The sequence below is a fragment of the Pocillopora damicornis genome, chromosome 2, assembly GCF_964200805.1.
Source record: "Pocillopora damicornis chromosome 2, jaPocDami1.2, whole genome shotgun sequence".
In the NCBI taxonomy this organism is placed as follows: domain Eukaryota; kingdom Metazoa; phylum Cnidaria; class Anthozoa; order Scleractinia; family Pocilloporidae; genus Pocillopora; species Pocillopora damicornis.
Genome location: NC_142671.1, coordinates 4991423 through 5015765, shown reverse-complemented (window position 1 = coordinate 5015765; position 24343 = coordinate 4991423). Strand labels below are relative to the sequence as shown.

The 24343-nt window shown below is 36.2% G+C and overlaps 3 protein-coding genes and 1 long non-coding RNA gene across 9 annotated transcripts; 2 read left to right on the top strand and 2 right to left on the bottom strand.

Moving 5' to 3' along the window:
- Positions 1 to 664: 664 nt before the first annotated feature.
- Positions 665 to 14937, bottom strand: LOC149049640 (bcl-2 homologous antagonist/killer-like). 6 transcript variants are annotated; one of them, XR_016184088.1, is made up of 3 exons: positions 14624 to 14937; positions 14290 to 14398; positions 3416 to 3572 (listed from the first exon to the last, which is right to left on the bottom strand). XR_016184088.1 is itself a non-coding variant. In XM_089197780.1 (2 exons), the coding sequence occupies exons 1-2, from the start codon at positions 12994 to 12996 to the stop codon at positions 3468 to 3470; spliced, it is 663 nt and encodes a 220-aa protein (XP_089053906.1). In that variant the 5' UTR covers positions 12997 to 13138; the 3' UTR covers positions 665 to 3467. The 6 variants fall into 6 exon arrangements, 2 of the variants coding, with proteins under 2 accessions (XP_089053906.1, XP_089053905.1); XR_016184087.1 differs by lacking the exon at positions 3416 to 3572 and adding an exon at positions 5058 to 6703 and having other exon boundaries at positions 14627 to 14935; XM_089197780.1 differs by lacking the exons at positions 14290 to 14398; positions 14624 to 14937 and adding an exon at positions 12439 to 13138 and having other exon boundaries at positions 665 to 3572.
- Positions 4650 to 5869, top strand: LOC149049641 (uncharacterized). Its single transcript, XR_016184090.1, has 2 exons — positions 4650 to 4905; positions 5395 to 5869. It is a non-coding gene; the product is annotated as an uncharacterized LOC149049641 (long non-coding RNA).
- A 1021-nt stretch (positions 14938 to 15958) lies between the features above and the next one.
- LOC113673481 (bcl-2 homologous antagonist/killer) lies at positions 15959 to 20882 on the bottom strand. The gene is made up of 2 exons (XM_027189902.2): positions 19811 to 20882; positions 15959 to 18652 (listed from the first exon to the last, which is right to left on the bottom strand). Exons 1-2 carry the CDS (start codon positions 20372 to 20374, stop codon positions 18548 to 18550), a joined length of 669 nt encoding a protein of 222 aa, XP_027045703.2. The 5' UTR covers positions 20375 to 20882; the 3' UTR covers positions 15959 to 18547.
- Positions 20883 to 21808: 926 nt separating this feature from the next.
- On the top strand, positions 21809 to 23368 carry LOC113673524 (uncharacterized). The gene has a single exon (XM_027189942.2). The coding sequence runs from the start codon at positions 22208 to 22210 to the stop codon at positions 23156 to 23158; it is 951 nt and encodes a 316-aa protein (XP_027045743.2). The 5' UTR covers positions 21809 to 22207; the 3' UTR covers positions 23159 to 23368.
- The last annotated feature ends 975 nt before the right edge of the window (positions 23369 to 24343 follow it).

The window sequence follows — 24343 nt, the reverse complement described above, 5'->3', positions numbered from 1 at the left end:
CATCACTTTAAAAGCATTCTTCCTCTAGTGTCTATTGATTTAATTTTTTTTATTATAAGTAATGAAATTATCCTCTGGTTAGGGACAGTTACCCAAGATAACTCATATTTATTTATTGCATATCAGCAACAAGAACAGTAACTCTAGCACTATTTAATATTTTGTGGTATTCTTAGTTTAAAGATGATCAACCATCCATGATTGTTGTAGGTGAATATCCCAATGAAAACATTTTGAATGATTCAGTTGGTGTGAGATTGAACATTTTAAGGAAAGTTTTAAATTTGTGGTAATGTAACAAGGAATTGACAATAGACTAAATTTTAAATAATCCAAAGGTTCTTGCAACTCATTGAGGTAAAAGATTGAAAATAATTTAAATGGAGTGTTTAAAAGGTCTTTTATCTCCCAAGAAAGTCCCTTCTGATGCAGACAACAATGTTTTCATTGCCGCATGCTGCATGAGTTGTTGAAAACCAAACAATTGAAATGGAGCTTCACACTTTTAATTAGATTCATCGTCAATTAGCTCTTAAACTCCCAGAAGTGTTTAACATGTCACTTCTCCCAATAATATCCATCTCAGATGTGCATGAGCTGTGAATATTAACACCCGACTTAACACAGCTGTAGAAGTTAACACACAAATACAAAGAAATCATACTGAAGACAAGTACAAAGCAAGGCTTTATTTAGTAATTACAGCAATGACTTTTCCAGCTTTGAGAGTTTGAAGCAAGAAAGGAGTGAAAAAATAAAACTAATTGCATGAAAAAAAGACTTGATTCTGAACCTTACATAGTTGCAAGTTACAAAACAATTCATAGAAAAAATTGTACCCCTGAATTGCACACTGAAAATTAAAATTGATAATCTAAAACTTCAATTTGTTTTGGGTTGAAAAATCACAATTTAAGAATAACAAGCTTTACAACTGATGCTGATTTTGCTTTGGATTTTTGCTTTGTTTTCAATGGAAGTCTCCACACCAGATAACCACAAAATCTGCTCAATTTGTGAGTTCAGAAATTTCAGAAAAGTGCAAAACAGATATGAATGAGGCCCTAAATTTAAATTTCTTTTCAACTGATACTCACACTAGTGTGAAAATATAATTAACTCAAGACAGTAACATTTACATTTTGATCAAGAGTTTCAATAAATAATTCATATTTCATTCAATCATGTGATCATGCAAAAGCACCAAGGTTATCAACAGTCTGTTCTTTCAACAAAAGCCCTGGCAGTGATTTTAGAAATCATCAACATCTTTGATATCATTTGAATTTAGCACTGTCCAGCAGGTTTCTTTCAAGAAATGGTGAAGAGTAAAAACTCAGGGAAAATACTGAAAGCCTGAACAGGACTAGGTCACTTACACAATTTTGGGTAGTTTCAGCCCAAAAAACTGGGCCAGAAACAATTTCTTATGTTATTAAGCTTTTTGTTCTTTATTTTGGAATGATGTTGTTGGTACCAAAACCAGGATTTTTTTCCCTTGCTTTCTATTGTACTAAAATTTGGTGAAAATTTTGTCAAGTGAGCACATGGTTAAGATTTTTTTTGACATTCAATCAGAAATCAGACAATAAACACTTATTTTCAGTTCAGCCTTAAGTGATTAAAGAAACACTTTGATTATTTCAACTGTTAGTTTGAACTTTTAAGATCATTTCGGGAACATTACTGAGAACATTATAGCCTACATGTGGCCCACTTTTGAAATGGAAACCAACTAAGATTAATTTACTGCTCTCAATTATCAAAACAGCCACAAGTTTGTGGTCTAGCAGGACTCAGCTGTCAAAGGCAACTATTGTCTTAAAGCAACATGAATAACTTTTCTTTCATGGAGATGAACTAAGCAACCTGGGTTTCTACAACAAGAGCCTGTAGAAACCAAGTAATGCTTCTAAGGGTTCAGCTTTGAGCTACTGATTGAGAATGCAAATACTATTTACACAAAAGCAAGGGCAGAGATTGTCATTTGACTTGGCCTATTTACAATGCACAGGAGGTAAAAAGCAAAGGAGAAGGTAAGTTAGAATTAATTCCTATAAGGATCTGAGTTTTCTGAGTGTATTCCTTTGCAATTTAGCCATTCAAGATTGTGCTGATGATCCCAAGAAGCTGTTATCAAATAAAATCCCATTTTTATAGAACTCAATATATTATTTCTTTTTTTTTTCCTCTTGCTTCCTTAGAACAATGACATTATCCCTTTCACTCCTACAAGTGACCAAGACAGAATTTCTCCTTACAATATCAATTTAATATCAAGCAGGCAGGTGATGAGAATAGAGAAGAATATCAACCACGGGATTATTAGTTGATCCAATACCAAATTCTCTGAACTAGCATCAAAGAATTGTATGGCAAAGAATTGTATGGCAAATAGTAAGGGGAATTACTAATTAGATCTTGGGAGTGAAAGGGTTATTGTGGAGAGGTCTATTGAACTCTGTTACCTTGACAAAAATCAAGCTACCTTGGATTACCAGTAATTACCAAACTATGCATAGAATCAAAGCTAAAAGAAAGGTCTCAGCCCCCTCCCACACCCCCTTTTAATTTTGGATATCACTTCAATATAAACATGTCTCAAAAAATTGTTTGTTATTACGCGAGGAGGGTGTGGGATACAGTAGAATCCACAAATATCAAAATTTTCTACCCCTGTGATCAAAGATGTTGCTCACAATTATTATCTCCAAGGTTAGTATTATTATCGATACAAAGGACATTGAAGAACATTGATAACAGTTTCACAGAACATCTTTCCAAAATGTCCTATTTCATGAGCCAAATAACATTACAACTTGAAGCGACTCACAAAAACTTCAGTCAAAGATTTCTCATTATCCCACATCTTATGAGCTAATGGATGACATTTCAACAGTCTATTAAGCCCCCAAAACCAATCACCACCCATGTCATCAGTATCAATCTCCAGGTTCTGGAGCAAGTAAAGCAATGAGTAAAAGGAATTGAAACACATGTCTCAGCTACTCTGACAAGATTGGATTGCTTTGTCACTACTCTGTTAACAACTTTTTTGAGATTTCAGACTGACTGAAAAAAAGTCATTCAATAAAGAAACAATATTCTCAGTAGCTTTAGCAGGCAATTACATTTGCATCCCTGAATTTCATCCTCTCCTTTTGAAATTGCACTTTGATCCTAAAATACAAGTAAATGTGGCTAAGGACATTTACAGCTGTGAAGGAAGCTTCTCATTGCTTCCACTCTTAAAGCTGAATCATCCACAAAGGTTCGTGTGACTTCTAAGTCCACCTTTCTTTATATGAAAATCACATAAATAGAAAACTGTTTGAAAATCTTGACTCCCTTATAATCAGACTATTCCAGATGTTAAACCACTGGTTTTTAAGTGAAAATTAAGAGACACAAATTGTTTGGCATAATTTTAGAAATAAAAATAATATCATTATTATTTAGAAATTACATCATGTTTTCCAAGTGGCCAAGAAAACAGCCACGGTTCCTAACAAAAGCACAATACCATCAGTGTACCAGCTGGGTTCTGACAGACGAAAATCCATCACAGCTCTCTGCAAAAAGGAAAATCCAAGATTATACAAAGTTCATTCTGACCTAAAACAAACACTTTCTCTGTACAATCAATAACAAAATCTGGTGTAATTTACATATAAGCAATTAACACCTTCCTCAAAAACTTTTCACTTTTAGCTTTTTTCCCTAGTTATTACCCTTGCGAACTGAATTCCCAGTTTTCTGGGAATTCCTAAGAATTCCTAGGAATTCCTTGGAATTCTCAAAAATTCCCAATTATGCAAATGACCCTTGGAAACTGAATTCCCCAGTCTTCTGGGAATTCCTAGGAATTCTCAAAAATTCTCAACTATGCAAATTAACTCTGATTTAAAAAGCATGGAATTACTGGGAATTTCTGGGAAAGGAAGACTCCAGTTTTGTAAGGACTTGGAATTCCTAGGAATTCTCAGCTATACAAACTACCTATAACTATTTGTGGATCAGAGTTCCAACGCACCTCTGTAATCATATATAGTTACTTCTGTCTCTTGTACAAATTTTTCTCCTTTGTAAGATGCACTCTACTCTGTTGTCACCACTGCTTTAAGCTCAGTGGAAACGACTGACTGAGGAATCGAGATGGCGGTGTTGGAACGTGTTGCTGAACGCTTGCTACGGTCAAGCTTTGTAGATTTAGGTACCGTTACAATGGGATCATCTATGTATCTCTTATACTTCCTAATGTGGTATCCTTCTTTTATAAATATGAGGTTAAAAGACGATTTGTAGTCGCATTCAAAACTGTGATTGGCTTGTGTTATTTCTCACATTTGCCATGAACACAACTCAAGTGAGTTTCGAGTCTTTGTTTCCTCGACAACTTTCGGCCACAAGTCGTGCATTTGTAATACGATCGATTCTTGTCGATTATTTCTACATAGAGTGAGCTCAAATCATTATTTATATCACCAAGGTATCCATCATCTAGAAGCAGAGAACCGGTCAGAGAAGTCAGATTAAAAGTTGCGCGCTTCTCTCAACAATGCAATCGGCAAGCCAGCGGATTCACTTTGCTAACCAATGACAAGTCCTAAATGATCCACGTGATCATGCCCGTGATCGGAAACAAAGAAGACTCCATTTGGCGCTCATCTTTGAATGTACTTTTCATCGGTTGATCGCTTTTCTCAACTGTTTTGCTTAATATAACATCTATAAAGATAGCTTTTATTGTGGTTTAATGGGAAAACGAGAACAGCGTGAGTGTTGTAAAAGAAAAGAAAGTCGTTGGCGCCGTGGAGTTAAAAGAAGGGACAACAGTTGACATATTGACCGGTAAAAACAAGGGTCGAGTGGCCATCTGTAAAGCTACGATTTTGAAAGTTTGTGGTGAGTAAAAATTGCGATATTCGTTACGTGATCAAAATCTTAGAAAAGAATAGATGTAGCGGGTTGAATTAAGCTTACATAACGCTCGGCGCAACTGAAACTAGAATAATTCTGAGAATCGAATCGGTCACTTGCATGCCGCAGTTTCTTAAGCTTATGCTTTTTAATTAAATAAACCTATCAGTAAGGTTTCAAGATTCCTTTAGTCACGTTTGGGAACATTCAAGATTCATAATAGGAACTGTTATTAAACAAACCTTAGTACATAAAGAAGCCCTCCTTGATAAAAACAAAATAATGTATTCAGCCCCTTTTTAGTAAAATCTATGAGAGAGATGTACTAACTCCAATATAAAAGTCACTCAATATAACAGAGATTTCTCAATTTGAGAATCCAATGAATGCCCTTTTCCTTATAGCCATCTTAAAGGCCTGGTCTGAGCCATTAATATATATATATTTAAATATAATATTTTTTTTCAAATTCAGATGTCTTGGAATCCAGATACAAAATGGTCAAGCTTCTTGTAGACAACCTCATTCAAGGCCAACTCATTGTGAGCCCAGGGAAAAAATACAAACAGCAGCTAAGTTTGCAGTTTAGGATAACTTCACTCTAATTTATTGTTACATTTACAACAAGACTTTAATCAAAAAATCAATTTTATTCATCTGTAATTAACCCCTTCACTCCCAAGAGTGCTTGGTTTTCAAATATAATTTAAGATATTGTATTTTATGGAAAAGAATCAACATATTTGTCAAACCAAATTTAATGATTGAGTAGGGCTATTGTATATGAATAGCTGTAATTGAGGATTAATCCATATGAAGTTTTCAAGAAAAGAAAAATAAATCAAATTCCATCTTAATATTACCACAAGTTGATGTTAATAATTAATCAAAAATATTTTACATGTAAGCCTTAATTAAGCTTCTAAATAAATTTCATTGAATACTTGAATTTTAGCTGGGTTTTTTTTCAATTAAGAGTATTTATTTTATATCATTTGCCTCAAATTTTTGCTTAAAAATTCCCAGTAATTCTTAAACATTCCTAAAAATTCCTGAAAATTCCCAGAAATTCCTTGGAATTTTTTAGATTTACAGATTTTTTCCTAGGAATTCCAAGTCCTGTTGGCTGCAAACTTGGAATTTCTGGGAATTTCTAGGTTTTTAGAACCAGAGTTGTTATGGTTGGGAATTCCTAGGAATTCCCTGTCCGAATTTACCGTGAAAATTCACACCTTTATTCCTAGGAAAATCCTAGGAATTCCAAAAGCCATTTCGCAAGGGTATTTCCAAGTCATTCCATTTTACAAACATATAAACATGATATTTCTATAGAAACATCATTTTCAAGAAGCTTTCATTTTGACCCCTTTCCATCAAAACTCACACTACACAAACATTAGCAACTTTCTTTTAACCTGATACCTGATATACTTGAAATGAATATACTAAGTTTCAAATCAGCACATTAATTAAAGCACTTTCAGAGCTGTCAAAATTTCGTTAGAGTCATTGCCGGTCATTAAAAGACGCATAAAAAAAAATCGATGTTCTTTTGTTCTTTGTGTCTCACACTGATGGCGTCGGACTATAAAAAGCATGACAATTCCTTCAGTATTTTGGTATACAGTTGTTTCGTCCTCGTTAGGTGGAATATACTGATTATTTTCACTAGACTCTCCTCCACCTGAAGCCATTTTTCCCATAATATCAAATCCTGACGCTTCTGAACTGACTGTACAGTACACCAGTAGAAACTGTCAAAACGATCCCGTTGACGATCTCCCTGTCCAGGACAAGTAAACAAGAGAGAATGAATTTTTTTCAGGTCCTATTTTCAACTACAAGTTCAGTAGTGTTCTTAGCTGCGAGGATCTCTTAATTTCGTGTTTTATAACATTTTCAACCGAATGGAAAATTTTTTTTCTCAAGGGATTTGTTTGCTGACCTCACGAGCATGCACAATTGAATTTGATTAGACAAATTTACAAGCTATGTTATAAAGGTAGTTGACGCAAGAGTGTAGCCATGACGCTCTCTTTTGTAACACAAACACAATTGAAGACAAAAAAAGGACCAAAACAAACAGACAAATAAACAAAGACATGAAAACTGTAACTTTCCGCTTCATTGTTTATTAAATCCAAAATGAAGACAATTACAGTCCTTGAACCTTTTTTATCTCTTTTATCAGTGACATTCTAGCTGGAAAAATTGACCATCAATCTCTAAGATACATACCCTAATGCGGCGATTTGATCGGTGCAAGCAACATAACACTCTACACATTAACATAGTTTTTTTTTTACATTAAAAAAATAATAACAATAACAATTCAAAAAGGTTTTTCCTTAAACTTTGGAAAAAACTGTCTTCCCATTCGTTAGTTGTTGTACCAAAATTTTTTTCCCGAGGGAAGTGAGTCCCTCGCAAGTAGTTTGGAATAAAAGTCCACTAGTTCACTAGTAAGAGTGCCTCTCTCCCTTGACTGCTACAGCGTAAATTTGGGAAAAACTTGGTCTCTCGCTTTCTGTAAACTGAGAATAGAGAATGCCAACTCGTGTTCCCTAAACTCAGAGAAATCCCCCCCCCCCCTCCCTTACCTTTCCTCATTGGCAGCATCAAAAAAACGTGGAGGAAATGGAGGTGTCACAATAACAGGAACTGTAGGAAGTATTCTTGGAGGCACAGTGATTGCAATTGCCTACTATATAACTTTACTGATGTTATTGACTATCTGTAGAATTATAGCTGTTCTGCCTCAATGGCTAATTATTTTGATTGGTTGTTTAGGAGACTTTTTGGGAACAGCATTTGAACAACTGTCCAAATGGCAATTTCAAATACTATATTGCCTCAAATAAGTGCCCTCGCTCTAATAAGTGCCCTCTTCACATAACTGCCCTCCCCTTAGGCCATAATATGAAACAATTGCCCTTCAGATAACCACCCCTCCACCCTCACTACCTTAGATAGTAGAGATACAAGGAAAACCTGTTTCTATTGCCACCTTACTAATAACTTTGTAAGCTTCAACTACAGCAGAATCAATACAGGGTAATAGTTTCTTTATCAGCCTTCCCCCCTTAATCAAGCACCCTTCCAATATATACACCTCCTTTTAGTTGAAATTTGAAATAAGCACAGATGACATAGGTGCTTATCTATATAGCATCCCTTTCAGCTTAGCTAGTATTAGATCTCATTCAGGTCCTGTTTTTAGAGATGGGAAGGACACCATAAGGTGTTGAATACTTTTTCCTTTCATAGGAAGTTTGCAAAACAAAGGCCCTTATGTGGACCTGTACTTTATACTTATATCTTAGAGGAGTAATTCCAATCAGAACACACAGTGATTACGGTGTGACATGGTGAAGGGATGATACTGTCAAAATTGAAGATTTTGACATTTTGTTTTATCCACAAATGTTATCATCTGGTGGTAAACTCAGTGGTTGGGTTGTGTTCTTGGATAAGATGGTTTGCTCTTGCAGTACCTCTTCCCATCCCAGAGTGATAATGGGTATCTGAAAAATACTAACTTAAAGGAAACTAGGGAAATATCTGGTTCAGGAGGAAAGGGAAATCCACTGAAAAGAAGTGACAATATTCTTAATCTTGTTAAGTTTAAGGAATCAGGATTGGCGGTGTCAGTCACTGGGCTCTTAGCCTTACTGTTTTTTTTTTTTTGCATTAAATAATTGTCGCATTGAAAATGTCCTTTCTCTAGTGTCCATTGATTTCATTTTTTTTATTATAAGTAATAAAATTATCCTCTGGTCAGAGACAGTTACCCAAGATAACTCATATTTATTTATTGCTTATTAGCAATAAGAACATACTCTAGCACTATTTAATAATTTTGGTATTCTTTGTTTAAAGATGATCAACCATCTATGATAGTTGTAAGTGAATATCCCAATGAAAATGTTTTGGGTAATTGTGAAGAAGAGCTCCCCGAAAAACCTGTCAGCTGACAGTTGGTCGTCTGTCAGCCAACAGTTGGCCGACAGGTTTTGCCCGAAATATAGGCTACCTGTCGGCTGACAGTCGGCCGACTGTTGGTAATGTGTCGGTAACCTGTCGGTAGCTTGTCGGTAAAACGTTAACACAAACCTTAATGTTTTCTCTCGGTTTTCACTTGATACAACATCCAACATATGTAATACATTGACAAGAATAGCCTTTCATAGATTTGGTGGCTCCTAAAGGAGCCGTTTTGTGAGTGGTAAAATATACAAGATACTTCACTTGTAGAATCATGCCTCGAACTTCATTGGCAACAGCTGCCCCTCTCTCCTCATGTTGCTCATGACCGGGATGTAGCGCCGAAGTCTTTTGCGACAGACAACCTCCAGATCTCGCACCGATTTAACTTCTTGGTCGCGGAGGACGAGGTCCAGTTCTCTCGAGTCGACCTTTTTCAGTTCTGCTATCGCCACGAAGTCTCTTAGTGTGCTCCGAGGACAGCCTGCAAGACGGAAGGCACAGGCTGCTGCTGGTTCTGGAAGGCCTGACCCACTGAGCCAAGCTATTTTAACATTCCTTGTGAATCATGGCTTGCTGGCTGCTAGGCGTATTTGTTCTTGTGGAAACCAAATGGTTTTACGAGATGATTAATATGATGACGGTTATCACTGGGAATGTCCAGTTAACCAGTGCAGAAAACGAAGATCAGCTGTAGAAGTTTAACTCATGTAAACACAAATACAAAGAAATCATGCTGAAGACAAGTACAAAGCAAGGCTTTATTTTGTAATTACAGCAGTAACTTTGCCAGCTTTAAGCTTTTCAAACTAATCTTACTTTTTTCATTAGTATAAGCAAGAAAGGAGTGAAATATTAAAAATTAATTACATGAAAAAAAGATGTGATTCTGAATAACCTTATATAGTTGCAAGTTACAAAACAATTCATGGAACAAATTGCACCCCTGAATTGCAAACTGAAAATTAATATTGATAATCTAATATCATTTCAGGAACATTACCGGAACATTATGACCTACATGTAGCCCACTTTTGAAATGGAAACCAACTACTATGCAAACAGTCACAAATTTGTGGTCTAGCAGGACTCAGCTGGCACAGGCAACTAACTATTGTCTTAAAGCAACATGTATAACTTTTCTTTTATGGAGATGAGCTAAACAACCCAGGTTTCTACAACAAGAACCTGCAGAAACCACGTAACACTTCTAAGGGTGCAGCTTTGAGCTACCAATTGAGAATGCAAAAACTATTTACACAAAAGCAAGAGCAGAGAATGTCATTTGGCTTAGCCTATTTACAACGCATGAGAGGTAAAAAGTAAAGAAGATAAGTTAGAATTAATTCCTATGAGGATCTGAGTTTGCTGAGTGCATTCCTTTGCAATTCAGCCATTCAAGATTGTGCTAATGATCCCAAGTAGCTGTTATCAAATAAAATCCCCTTTTTATAAAACTCAATACATCTTTTCTTTTTTTGTCCCTCTCATCTCCTTACAAGAATGACATTATTTTGGAGAGGCCTATTGAACTCAGTTACCTTGACAAAAATCAAGCTACCTTGGATTACCAGTAACTACAAAACTATGCAAAGACTCAAAGCTAAAAAAAGGTCTCAGTCCCCCCCCCCCCCCCCTCATACCCCATTTTAATTTTGGATATCTCTTCATTACAAACATGTCTCAAAAAATTGTTTGTTATTACAAAAGGAGGGTGTGGAATACAGTAGAATCCACAGATATCAAAATTTTCCACCCTTGTGATCAAAGATGTTGCTCATAATTATTATCCCCAAGGTTAGCATTATTATTGATACAAAGGAAATTGAAGAACTTTGATAACAGTTTCACAGAACATCTTTCCAAAATGTCCTATTTCACGAACCAAATAACATTACAACTTGAAGCAACTCACAAAAACTTAAACAATATTCTTAGTAGCAGGAAGTTTGGCAGGCAGTTACATTTGTATTCTTGAATTTCATCCTCTCCTTTTGAAATTTCTCTTTGATGTCTCTGAGGATGCTAAAATACAAGTAAATGTGGCTAAGGACATGTACAGCTGTGAAGGATGCTTCTTATTGCTTCCATCCTCATGGCTGAATCATCCACAAAGGTTTGTGTGACTTCTAAGTCCACCTTTCTTTATATGAAAATCACGTAAATAGAAAAATGTTTGAAAATCTTAACCCCCTTATAATCAGACATCCCAGATGTTAAACCATTGGTTTTTAAGTGAAAATTAAAGGACACAAATGGTTTGGCATAATTTTAGAAATAAAAACAATACCATTATTGTTAAGAAATTACATCATTTTTTTCGAGAGGCCAAGAAGACAGCCATGGTTCCTAACAAAAGCACAATACCAACTGTGTACCAGCTGGGTTCTGACAGACGAAAATCCATTACAGCTCTCTGCAAAAAGGAAAATCCAAGATTATACAAAGTTCATTCTGACCTAAAACAAACATTTTCTCTGTACAATCAATAACAAAATCTGCTGTAATTTATATATGGTTGCTGTTAAAGGAAAATGTTATTCCCATGTCATGACCATACGGTAATTGAATTCCAGGAGGATCCAATCCTGAGACCTTCATAACTAGAAACCTGGTAATGGCCTCACTGACCTTAAAGTCTCCACAGCTCAGTAATAGAGCATTGGTGCAAATAATCCAAAGATCTGAGGTTCAATTTCCTCATGGAGAATTTTTTTTTGTCAACACTCATGACAAGACAAAACATCTCTCTCTACTAAAACCTTCTTATTTCCCAGTCTGATGCTCTGTTGCTGTACTACAGAAAACTTGTTTATAAGCAAACACTTTTTATAGTAGGTGACAAGGGCACACTTCTACAGGACTCAGATTTTTTTGTCTCCCTTCTCTAGCAAGCAATGAACACCTTCCTCAAAAAATTTTCACTTTTGGCTTATTTCCCTAGTTATTATTTCCTAGTCATTCCATTGATGCAACACACATTGCTGATGCAACATGAAAGTTTTTCTACAGACATGAAAACATGATATTTCTATAGAAACATCATTTTCAAGAAGCTTTCATTTTGACCCCTTTCCATCAAAACTCACACTACAAAAACATTAGCAACTTTCTTTTAACCTGATACCTGATATAATTTCCTTGAAATGAATGTACTAAGTTTCAAATCAGCGCACTAATAAGCACTTTCAGAGCTGTCAAAATTTCGCTTAGAGTCACGGCCGGTCATTAAAAGACGCATCGAAAAAAAAAATCAAAAAATCTGATTCATCTGAACACACAATAACTCAAGTGGAAACATTTCCGGACAGCCCCATACTTAATTATGCATGCATGTCTTATTGGTGATACATTGAACAATAAAGCCCCATACTTAATTATGCATGCACGTCTTATTGGTGACACACTGAACAATAAAGCCCCATACTTAATTATGCATGTACAACTTATTGGTGATACACTGAACAATAAAGCCCTGTATTTGGAAGAATGATGAAGTATGGAGGTGTGCTGAAATTTTGCCATCAATCTTACCCATCCTCCGTTCTCAGCAATCCAGCAAGCAATCTGCTCTCTGAAGATAAAATCCACCACAAATCGTATGATTCTAAGAAGAAAACCATCACCAAAATGTCCCTGCATGACTCTCATGGCAATTTCGTGGCCAAAGCAAAGAAGGGCAATCACTCTTCCCCAGTCTATACCTGTACGAAACAACCCCCGAGCGACTGCAGCAAATGACTCGTAGGCCGTTCCTGGCGTTAGGCTTAATGCATCTGTCATATCCCTGATCTTCTTTCTGTATTTAGTATTTAATTCATCGGCCATTTTTGTGAGGATATCAACGACCTCTTGTTCATCCCGTGAAATTGGAGCATTACCAGCACGCAATTCTTCCAGTGCGTCTGAACGTGCACTAGCCGAAGGACTCTCCATTTCACCGTGTTCTTCCGCTCTTTGTGTCTCACCCTGATGGGGTTGGACCATAAAATGCATGACAATTGCTTCAGTGTCTTGGTATTCAGTTCTTTTGTCCTCGTTAGGCGGAATACCCTGATCATTTTCACTAGACTCTCCTCCAGCTGAAGCCATTTCTCCCTCACTACCAAATCTTGATGCTTCTGAACGAGTGATGCTATTTCGAAGGCATTAGTCGAGGGTCGAACACACAAGTTTATAGCACAGCGGTTAAATTTAAAATATGTCATGTAAGCTTCAGCACTTGTTCCCCACAAAAAATTCAAAAAAGAATTACTTTTGTTCAAGATTGTTCTGAACAAAGGGGCTTTGAGGTCCTGAGGCAGTTTCTTGATTTTGTTTGAGTATTTTGTGGCTGTCATAAAATAACCACTGAGATATATTTCTTTTGAACAATTTTCATGGGATTTTTATCTGTAAGCTAAATGCGAATACAATTTCATAAAAAAAATAGCATTACATCATGACTATTTTCTTCCAGTATCAATCATTAGGAGAAGAAGAAATATTACTAGTTTAAAGCGATTCCCAAAATCCTAGATACATGAAAACAAGCCATCAAATTATACTTCTCTGTTTTTGTTTAGTCACACGTGGCTCACAGATGAAGATATACAAAAACTAATGAAAATGTTTTCAGTATGTTTGAGCTATTTACTAAGTATCAATGCGCTAATAAGCTTAACTGTAACGTTTGAATTTTAATCGTCTCTTAAAAAGTAAATAATGAGTAAATTAATGCTTTTAAGAAAGCTCTTAAATCAACATTTTTTTTAACTAGGCCTATGACTAAAAATTAAATTATTCTATGTATTATACATTATTTAGTTATAATCTTAAACAAAATAGTTATCTTAGATATGTCTTCTTTATTTAGATTTTATATTTATATAGATATATGCCTGTATGTAAAATGTTTCAGTATGTATATGTATATTGCATAGTATTAAATTTTTATATCTGGGGTATAGTTTACAATGAGGATTAAGTTCCTCCCTTCTATAACCCTTTTTTAATAATAATATGTTATATGTTATTATTTAAATAAAGTTGTTATATATATAATGAGAGAGATTCTCCTCGCAGCGTTGAGTCCATTGAGAGAAGTTCAATGTTTTTTACTTGCGTAATACGAAAAACTTGTCAACGCTGAAACTTCATATAATTCGTGAAATAACGAACGGGAATTTCAGGAATATGTACACACCCTACGTTTATGGGGAATTCTAAAGCAAATGGATGTAAATGGCCTTCCCGATTTTGTTTCCTCAGTATGCGAAAAGCTCGATGGATTCCTCCACTAAAATACCTAGAAAAATTAAAACAGTTTCGCGGGCTATGCAAAAATTGAATACTACTGGTACGTTTCATTATATTTCAAACTCTGTTTTCAAAATGAATTCTCACCTTTGTTGGTCCGTGGAAGCAATGCCGACTTTCATTGCTTGCGATGGTAAACGGCTTGCCGAAAATTGGATCGGTACATTACCACCATTGTGTTCAAAGACGGGAGACGCTGCAAATGCATAATTTGAAAAAGTATTTACGTATAATAGATTACGCACTTAAAGTGTTTTCCAAGGGCTTTCCTATATATGAAATACTATTAAATATTTGAACACTTTTACGCCCGGTGCATTGCGTAAGTTTTCACAAAATTGCGGCAAAAGATCAGGTCTCTACAAGGCCCACACCGAATTGATAAAGGCAAACAAATCAGGTAAAAATAAAAGAAACTAACTACCATTTTTTGAAAACCTCTTGTGATTAACCCCTTTGAGTGCAAGGCCCTCTTTACAAAGCACGTGGAACTAATAAGAAGAAACCTCTCAAGCATATCCTCGAACTCGTCTCTTTTCCAGTCGAAATAACCCACGAAGTACTGGTTTTCAAAAGAATAATTTTCAAGGTTTTCCTCAAGGAATTCAATCTCCGATCATTACCGCCATCATTACGCATTCTAGTGTCCTAATCAGAAATTGTCTTCAGTTTTTAGTTGTCATCCCTTCGGGTGAAGCTATAGCGAAGGCCAGGAGGTGTACGCACTCCGATTGCATTGCATTATGGTAGTGTTATTTTCAAGATGGTGGCGAAAGCGACATTAATCGGCAGTTTTTGACTGAAGATTACTTAAAAGACAGATGTTATCATCTGGTGGTAAAGTCAATGGTTGGGCTGCGTTCTTGGATAAGATGCTTTACTGTTGCAGTACCTCGCCCCATCCCAGAGTGATAATGGGTATCTGAAAAATACTAACTTAAAGGAAACTAGGCAAAATATCTGGTTTAGGAGGAAGGTAAATCCACTCAAAAGAAGTGATAATATTCTCAATTGTGTTAAGTCTAAGGAATCAGGATTGGGCGTGGCATTCACTGGGCTCTTAACCTTACCTTTTTTACATTAAATAATCATCACATTGAAAACATTCTTTCTCTAGTATCTATTGATTTAATTTTTTCTTATAATTTATAAGTAATGAAGTTATCCTCTGGTTAGAGACAGTTACCCAAGATAACTCATATTTATTTATTGCATATCAGCAACAAGTACAGTAACTCTAGCACTATTTAATATTTTGTGGTATTCTTAGTTTAAAGATGATCAACCATCTATGATTGTTGTAAGTGAATATCCCAATGAAAACATTTTGAATAATTCAGTTGGTGTGAACATTTGAACATTTTAAGGAAAGTTTTAAATTTGCAGTAATGTTAAGGAATTGACAATAGACTAAATTTTAAATAATCCAAAGGTTCTTGTGACTCATTGAGGTAAAAGATTGAAAATAATTTAAATGGAGTGTTTTAAAGGTCTTTTATCTCCCAAGAAAGTCCCTTCTGATGCAGACAACAATGTTTTCATTGCATGCTGCATGAGTAATTGAAAACCAAACAATCGAAATGGAGCTTCACACTTTTAATTCGATTCATCGTCAATTAGCTCTTAAACTCCCAGAAGTGTTTAACAAGTCACTTCTCCCAATAATGTCCATCCCAGTTGTACATGAACTGTGAATATTAACACCCGACTTAATACAGCTGTAGAAGTTAACACACAAATACAAAGAAATCATACTGAAGACAAGTACAAAGCAAGGCTTTATTTAGTAATTACAGCAATAACTTTTCTAGCTTTGAGCTCCTCAAACTAATCTTACTTTTTTTTTTATTAGTATAAGCAAGAAAGGAGTGAAAAAATAAAAATAAATTGCATGAAAAAAAGATGTGATTCTGAACCTTACATAGTTGCAAGATACAAAACAATTCATAGAACAAATTGCACCCCTGAATTGCACACTGCAAATTAAGGCTTTAAAATTGATAATCTAAAACTTCAATTCGTTTTGGGTTGAAAATCATAGTTTAAGAATAATAAGCTTTACAACTGATGCTGATTTTGCTTTGGATTTTTGCTTTGTTTTCAATGGAAGTCTCCATACCAGATTACCACAAAATCTGCTCAATTTGTGAGTTCAGAAATTTCAGAAAAGTGCAAAACAGATATGAATGAGGCCCTAAATTTAAATTTCTTTTCAACTGATACTCACACTAGTGTGCAAATATAATTAACTCAAGACAGTAACATTTACATTTTGATCAAGAGTTTCAATAAATAATTCATACTTCATTCAATCATGTGATCATGCAAAAGCACCAAGGTTGTCAACAGTCTGTTCTTTCAACAAAAGCCCTGGCAGTGATTTCAGAAATCATCAACATCTTTGATATCATTTGAATTTAGCACTGTCCGGCAGGTTTCTTTCAAGAAATGGTGAAGAGTAAAAACTCAGGGAAAATACTGAAAGCCTGAACAGGACTAGGTCACTCACACAATTTTGGGTGGTTTCAGCCCAAAAAACTGGGCCAGAAACAATTTCTTATGTTATTAAGCTTTTTGTTCTTTATTTTGGAATGATGTTGTTGTTACCAAAATAAGGAATTTTTTTCCTTGCTCTCTATTGTACTAAAATTTGGTGAAAATTTTGTTAAGTGAGCACATAGTTAAGATTGTTTTGGACATTCAATCAGAAATCAGAAAATAAACACTTATCTTCAGTTCAGCCTTAAGTGATCAAAGAAACACTTTGATTATTTCAACTGTTAGTTTGAACTTTCAAGATCATTTTGGGAACATTACCAAGAACATTATAGCCTACATGTAGCCCACTCTTGAAATGGAAACCAACTAAGATTAATTTACTGCTCTCAATTATCGATGCAAACAGTCACAAGTTTGTGGTCTAGCAGGACTCAGCTGTCAATGGCAACTATTGTCTTAAAGCAACATGTATAACTTTTCTTTTATGGAAATGAGCTAAGCAACCCAGGTTTCTACAACAAGAGCCTGTAGAAACCAAGTAACGCTTCTAAGGGTTCAGCTTTGAGAATACAAATACTATTTACACAAAAGCAAGAGCAGAGATTGTCATTTGGCTTAGCCTATTTACAATGCATGGGAGGTAAAAAGCAAAGGAGAGGGTAAGTTAGAATTAATTCCTATAAGGATCTGAGTTTTCTGAGTGTATCCCTTTGCAATTCAGCCATTCAAGATTGTGCTGATGATCCCAAGAAGCTGTTATCAAATAAAATCCTGTTTTTATAGAACTCAATACATCATTTCTTTTTTTGTTCCTCTTGCTTCCTTACAACAATGTCATTATTGTGGAGAGGCCTATTAAACTCAATTACCTTGACAAAAATCAAGCTACCTTGGATTACCAGTAATTACCAAACTATGCATCGAATCAAAGCTAAAAGAAAGGTCTCAGCCCCCTCCCACACCCCCTTTTAATTTTGGATATCACTTCAATATAACCATGTCTCAAAAAATTGTTTGTTATTACGCGAGGAGGGTGTGGGATACAATAGAATCCACAAATATCAAAATTTTCTATCCCTGTGATCAAAGTTTTTTCTCAAAATTATTATCTCCACAGTTAGTATTATTATTGATACAAAGGACATTGAAGAACATTGATAACAGTTTCACAGAACATCTTTCCAAAAAGTCGTATTTCATGAACCAACTTACAAAAACTTCAGTCAAAGATTTCTCATCATCCCACATCTTATGAGCTAACGGATGACATTTCAACAGTCTATTAAGCCCCCAAAACCAATCGCCACCCATGTCATCAGTATCGATCTCCAGGTTCTGGAGCAAGTAAAGCAATGAGTAAAAAGGAACTAAAACACATGTCTCAGCTACAATGACAAGATTGGATTGCTTTGTCACTGCTCTGTTGACAACTTTCTGAGATTTCAGGCTGACTGAAAAAAAGTCATTCAATAAAGAAACAATATTCTTAGTAGCAGGAAGTTTAGCAGGCAATTACATTTTCATCCTCTCCTTTTGAAATTGCACTTTGATGTCCCTAAGGATGCTAAAATACAAGTAAATGTGGCTAAGGACTACAGCTGTGAAGGATGCTTCTTATTGCTTCCATCTTCACAGCTGAATCATCCACAAAGGTTTGTGAAACTTCTAAGTCCACCTTTCTTTATATGAAAATCACATAAATAGAAAACTGTTGGAAAATCTTGACTCCCTTATAAACAGACTATTCCAGATGTTAAACCATTGTTTAAAGTGAAAATTAAGAGACACAAATTATTTGGCATAATTTTAGAAATAAAAATAATATCATTATTATTTAGAAATTACATCATGTTTTCCGAGTGGCCAAGAAAACAGCCATGGTTCCTAACAAAAGCACAATACCAACTGTGTACCAGCTGGGTTCTGACAGGCGAAAATCCATCACAGCTCTCTGCAAAAAGGAAAATGCAAGATTACACAAAGTTCATTCTGACCTAAAACAAACACTTTCTCTGTACAATCAATAACAAAATCTGGTGCAATTTACATATGGTTGCTGTTATAGGAAAATGTTATTCCCATGTCATGACCATGGGACCATGAACAATTTGAATTCCAGGAGGATCCAATCCTGAAACCTTCATAATTAGAAACCATGGTAATGGCCTTGCTGACCTTAATGTATCCACAGCTCAGTAATAGAGCACTGGTGTAAAGAATCCAAAGATTTGAGGTTCAATTTCCTCACGGAGAATTTTTTTCTTTGTCAACACTCACAACAAGACAAAACATCTCTCTCTACTGAGACCTTCTTATTTCCCAGTCTGATGCTCTGTTGCTGCACTACAGAAAACTTGTTTGTAAGCAAACATTATTTATAGTAGGTGACTTCTACAGGACTCAGATTTTTTTGTCTCCCACTTCTAGTAAGCAATTAACACCTTCCTCAAAAACTTTTCGCATTTTTCCCTAGTTATTATTTCCAAGTCATTCCATTGATGCAACACATATTGCTGATGCAATATTTCTATAGAAACAATATTTTCAAGAAGCTTTCATTTTAACCCCTTTCCATCAAAAGTCACCCTACACAAACATTAGTAACTTTCTTTTAACCTGATACCTGATATAATTTCCTTGAAATGGATGTACTAAGTTTCAAATCGGCGCATTAATGAGCACTTTCTGAGCTGTCAAAATTTCGCTTAAAGTCAATGCCGGTCACTAAAAGACGCATCAAAAAGAAAATCGAAAAAAATAATCGAAAAATCTGATTCATCTGCACACACAATGAAACAAGTTTACACACTGATCAATGAAGTACACAACAAATTATTATCAAACGACTACACGCATGTTAGCGTGCATTTACACCCCAACAATCGATCGACAAGAGTCTTATTTAAACAAGCAGATTAAGAAATAACAAGGAATTACGGATATTTCTAAACGAACTCAATCCATTGAGAAATAAACAATGAAGGGGATATCGAGCAGAGAGAAGGGTGAGATTATTCTAGACTTTTTACCAAAAGTCATTAGTTAGCTCCATACATCCCTCAATATCGAGTAACCGACATTTTACAGTAAATCTAACAATCAATCTTACCCATCCTCCATGCTGAGCAATCCAGCGAGCGATCCGCTCTTTGAAGATAAAATCCACCACAAATCGTATGATTCTACGTAGAAAACTACCACTAAAACCTCTGCGTATGACAGTCACGGCAATTTCGTAGCCAAAGCAAAGAAGAGCAACCACTCTTCCCCAGTTTATACCTGTACGAAACAACCTCCGAGCGACTGCGGCAAATGTCTCGTAGGCCGTTGCTGGCGTTAGGCTTAATGAGTCTATCATATCCTTGAATTGATCTTTGTATTTAGCATCTATTTCATCGCCTATCTCTCCGAGGCGTCTACCGATAACTGGTACATGCTGTGAAAATGGATGGATGTCATTGCAAGAACGCAATTCTTCCAGCGCGTCTGGACGTGCGCTGGCCGAAGGACTGTCCATTTCACCATGCTCTTCTCCTCTTTGTGTCTCATCCTGATAGCGTTGGAACATAAAATGTCTGAAAATCCCTTCAGTATCTTGGAATACAGTTCTTTCGTCCTCGTTAGGCGGAATATCCTGATTATTTTCACCAGAGTCTCCTCCACCTGAAGCCATTTTTCCCACACTACCAAATCTCGACGCTTTTGAACTGACTGTACAGTACGCCAGCGGAAACTGCCAAACGTCCCGTTGACGATCCCGCTGTCCGGGACGAGCAAACAAGAGAGATTGGCGCGGTTTTGGCCACCCATGTAATGAAAATAGACACAAGTGACCTTCGTGTGAAATTCGCGTGCAATTCGCATTTTCATTATTCAATCTAAACTTATATAGGTAGTTGACGCAAGAGTGTAGCCGTGACGCTCTCTTCTATAAAAAAAATCTAAGTAACGCAAAACAAGAACAAAGACAAAAAAGGACCAAAACAAACAAACAAACAAACACGTGAAAAATGTAACTTTCCGCTTCATTGTTCTTTACAACCAAAATGAAGGCAATTACAGTTCTTGAACCTTTTTTATCCTTTATCAGTGACATTCTTGCTGGAAAAATTGACCATCAATCTACGAGATACATACCCTAATGCGGCGATCTGATCGGTGCGAGCAACATAACACTCTACACACTAACATAGTTATTTTTTTTATATAAAAAAAAAATAATAAATATTAAAAAAGGTGAGGCGGCCTCTGCTTTTCCCTAAACTTCGGAAAAAACTGTCTTCCCATTCGTCAGTTATTGTACCAAAAATTTTTCCCCGAGGGCAGTGAGTCCCTCGCAAGTAGTTTGGAATTAAATTCCATAATAAATCTAGTTCACTAATAAGAATGCCTCTCTCCCTTGAGCGTTACAACGTAACTTTGGGAAAAACTTGGTCTCTCGTTTTCCGTAAACTGAGAGTAGAGTATGCCAATTAGCCTCTCGTGTTCCCTAAACTCGGAGAAATCTCTTCCCCCCCCCCGCTTACCGTTCCTTTTTGGCAGCATCAAAAACGTCATCACTTCCCGTGAAGGGTAGTGAGTCCTATAACATCTGTTTGGAACTAAGTCCTACTCCTCCTCTCCCCCCACTCTTAGGTTAGCTCCTAGAGATCCTGGGAAGTGATCAGTCTTAGTGCCTGTTGTTTTAATTTTGTTAAAAAAAAAACCTCGCTAAGCGCTGAGAAGCACGGAATATCATGAGAAGTTGGTCAAAAATTTTGTATACGTGACTATGCATAGCTTTGCTCTGAATGATAGCTTGTTATTTCTTTGTTAGAATTTGGTTGAAAGATGAGATTAGATGGCAATAAAAATATTTCTCTCTTCTCTAGGAACGAGGCAACTGTGCTTCCTTTCCTATCTCGTATTTCACTCAACTTTTGAGGATGTGTATTTAACCTTTAATGTAGGGAAGTGCGACTATTTATTTTAAATTGTGACGTTTTGGAAATGACACAATTTATTTTAGAATACAGTTGTTAACTTTCGCCACCTGCTCGTCAAACATGACACAATGGTCAAAACCGTTAGCAAATGTTTGCTGTTAACTCGTTAAATGCTGTGATGTCATTGGTTTAATATCATTCAAGGCTTGGAGCGACAACCGAGGAAGTCCTTTGTTTTTTTATTTTCGTTTTGAAAAGACTGCATTGAAGCTTGAAGAATTCTTGGGTGTTTTTCTTTTCTCGATTTAATGAAAGGCGTAATAATGCCGGAGACAGTCATTAAGTACTCGTGGGTTTTTGGTTCGAAACAAAGAGCTGAAAATTGCCTGCGGTGCGTTTTCGGTTCTGTTATTCTGGGGCTTTGATAGTTATCATAAATTTATGAGCTTCAAGTTTTCACCATGGCTACGACTGGTTTATCACAAGAAGTTACTCTCGGACATATATCACTTTTGCGGTGTAAAGATACAGTGCGGAAACGTGTCGACGCGACTGTTTACCACTGAGCCGTTAAAGCAGGAATGTCAGCGTCAAAAAAACAAGTTCGCTTTACTGAAGCAGCAGAGGGAAGGTTTTCTTCATTAGACGAAACTTTACATACACAAAAGTTGGAAACACCAAATGGTAACAAGAAAAAGAAGAAAAAGAAAAAGACTAAGCTGCAAGGGCTAAAAGCTGAGAAGAAAAAGCTCCAAAGAGACCTGAAGGAAACAAGGCACGGAATATTGAAAGACAACGAACGAAAAGCAAGCCCGGATTATACTCCGTATGAGAATCGCCAAAGACTAGCACGTACAACGAGCGACACTCTTTCCAAGCTGAAAAAATTGGAGGGACAAATAACAACAAAAGAAAAGGAGAAGAAAGCGAAAATCCAGGGAAGATTGCAAACTAAGCTAAAGAAAAGATCCATTAGAGCGGATAAACAACACAGTCGACTGATTAAAATGACTACACGACTGGAAAGAATGAAACTAGGCGAAGATGAACTCCGCGCTGAAATAGCACGAGAAGCTGTGGAGCAAGATGAAGAAAATTTGCGTCCCGCATCAGAGCCAAGAATTCGACTACCCCATATATCTGCCACTTCAGACGATTGGATGAGGCAAACAGAGGGGAAAAGTGAGGCATCATTGTCTGACTTTGGAACAGAAGGAGAGAGAGATTATTCCCGTCCCACCTCTGTTTTAAGCGAATCTGCACTTCAACTAAGCTCCAGGGAGAAGGAAATCGTAGCGAATAAGCTCGCTCATAAGTATGACATGACTCGTGAACTGAGAAATACGATTCACGAACACATGATATCACGCTCGTACAGTTTCTCGTACTTCAATATAATACCTCCTTACAAGCGGAGAAAACCCAAGCCACAGAAAACTAAACAAGTTTTCAATCGCCTGGTTTACGAGGATAAAATTGGAGTTATGGATTTCAGCAAGTCATACCCAAAAAAAGTTGTCTTAAGTGCGTGAAATTTTGGTTAAATGTTGTAACTTCAACTCAGCACATCTTCGCTTACTTCATGCACGCACGCTTTTGTTTCTTAAAATGATTCATTTCAATTACTGACAGGTGTTAAATGTAATATTATCGGAAATTTGAAACTTTAAACTGAATTTTTTTTATGTGACAAATTTATATCTAATGTGGCAATTCGTCGCAATAAAGATCTTTGGAATCTATTCTTCAGAGAAAAGTGACTTTTACAATAAGAGTTTAAATTATCCGTAAGAATGGGGAAACGAAGTTAAGTCAATACAATCCATTGTAACTAGGCAACTTTATGGTCTTGAAAATTACTGATCCCTTTGGTTCATTAGCAAGTGTTTGAGAATTAGAATACTCAATTTTAATGCTGTTTCAACTGAAAAAAAACCAGACTATGATATCACCAGGCATGCAAATAAAATTTAGACGTATATGAGCTATGAGTCTTAGGGTTAAGTTACTTTGGTACTTTTTTGCTTTCTTTTTTTCTTAACCTTTCATATCACATAACGAAAAAGGAGAAATGCAAACATGATGCTATCTTTTTATAACTTAAAGCCCAAACGCTTTGGTCACGTATACAGCTGGTAATTAAGCTGTCAAAGGTGTTAGTTCAGAGGGTGTTTAAAATTGCGGCAAACATTAGAAAGACGGCGAATCGTGAACATACGTTTAACTGCATCCCAATTAATGCAAGAATAGGCAAGACTTTGACGAGAATTAACATATATATTAAATGGCCACGGGGCGATATGAGACGAATAAATAGCCCTCAGTCTAAATTCTCAAAATCGAACAAGATATCTCGATTCTAGACTTCGAGTACTATAGTCTTGAGCAAGTCAAGAAAAATAAGAGCGGAGAGGAGCTCGGGAGGAGGGGAAATTATATTGACTGATTTAGCTGTGAGAAGGACTTCGTATTTTTTTCTCGTTCTTATGCGGCGAGTGAGGGAGGGGGGGGGGGGAAGGAAGGGAGGGTGAGGGCGGGCGGCTCAGAAATCATTCGGTTTTCCAGCGAGAGGAGGGAGGGATTAGTTGTCGCTAACATAGTATAAAAAGAGAAAAAGAGGACCATTGAGTATATACGGCCAGTTTACTTCCAGTAAAGGGGAGATCATGAAAATACTACAGAGCCTTATATGAGTAACAGGAAAACGTTTTTGTGCC

Coding starts and splice junctions, on each gene's coding strand:
- LOC113673481 (XM_027189902.2), bottom strand. CDS start 20,374: ATGGCTTCAGGTGGAGGAGACTCTGGTGAAAATAATCAGGATATTCCG. Junction 18,653..19,810: donor TTGCTCAGCATGGAGGATGG/GTAAGATTGATT, acceptor TCCTTTTTGCAG/AGAGCTGTGATGGATTTTCG.
- LOC113673524 (XM_027189942.2), top strand. CDS start 22,208: ATGTCAGCGTCAAAAAAACAAGTTCGCTTTACTGAAGCAGCAGAGGGA.
- LOC149049640 (XM_089197780.1), bottom strand. CDS start 12,996: ATGGCTTCAGCTGGAGGAGAGTCTAGTGAAAATGATCAGGGTATTCCG. Junction 3,573..12,438: donor TTGCTGAGAACGGAGGATGG/GTAAGATTGATG, acceptor TCCTTTTTGCAG/AGAGCTGTGATGGATTTTCG.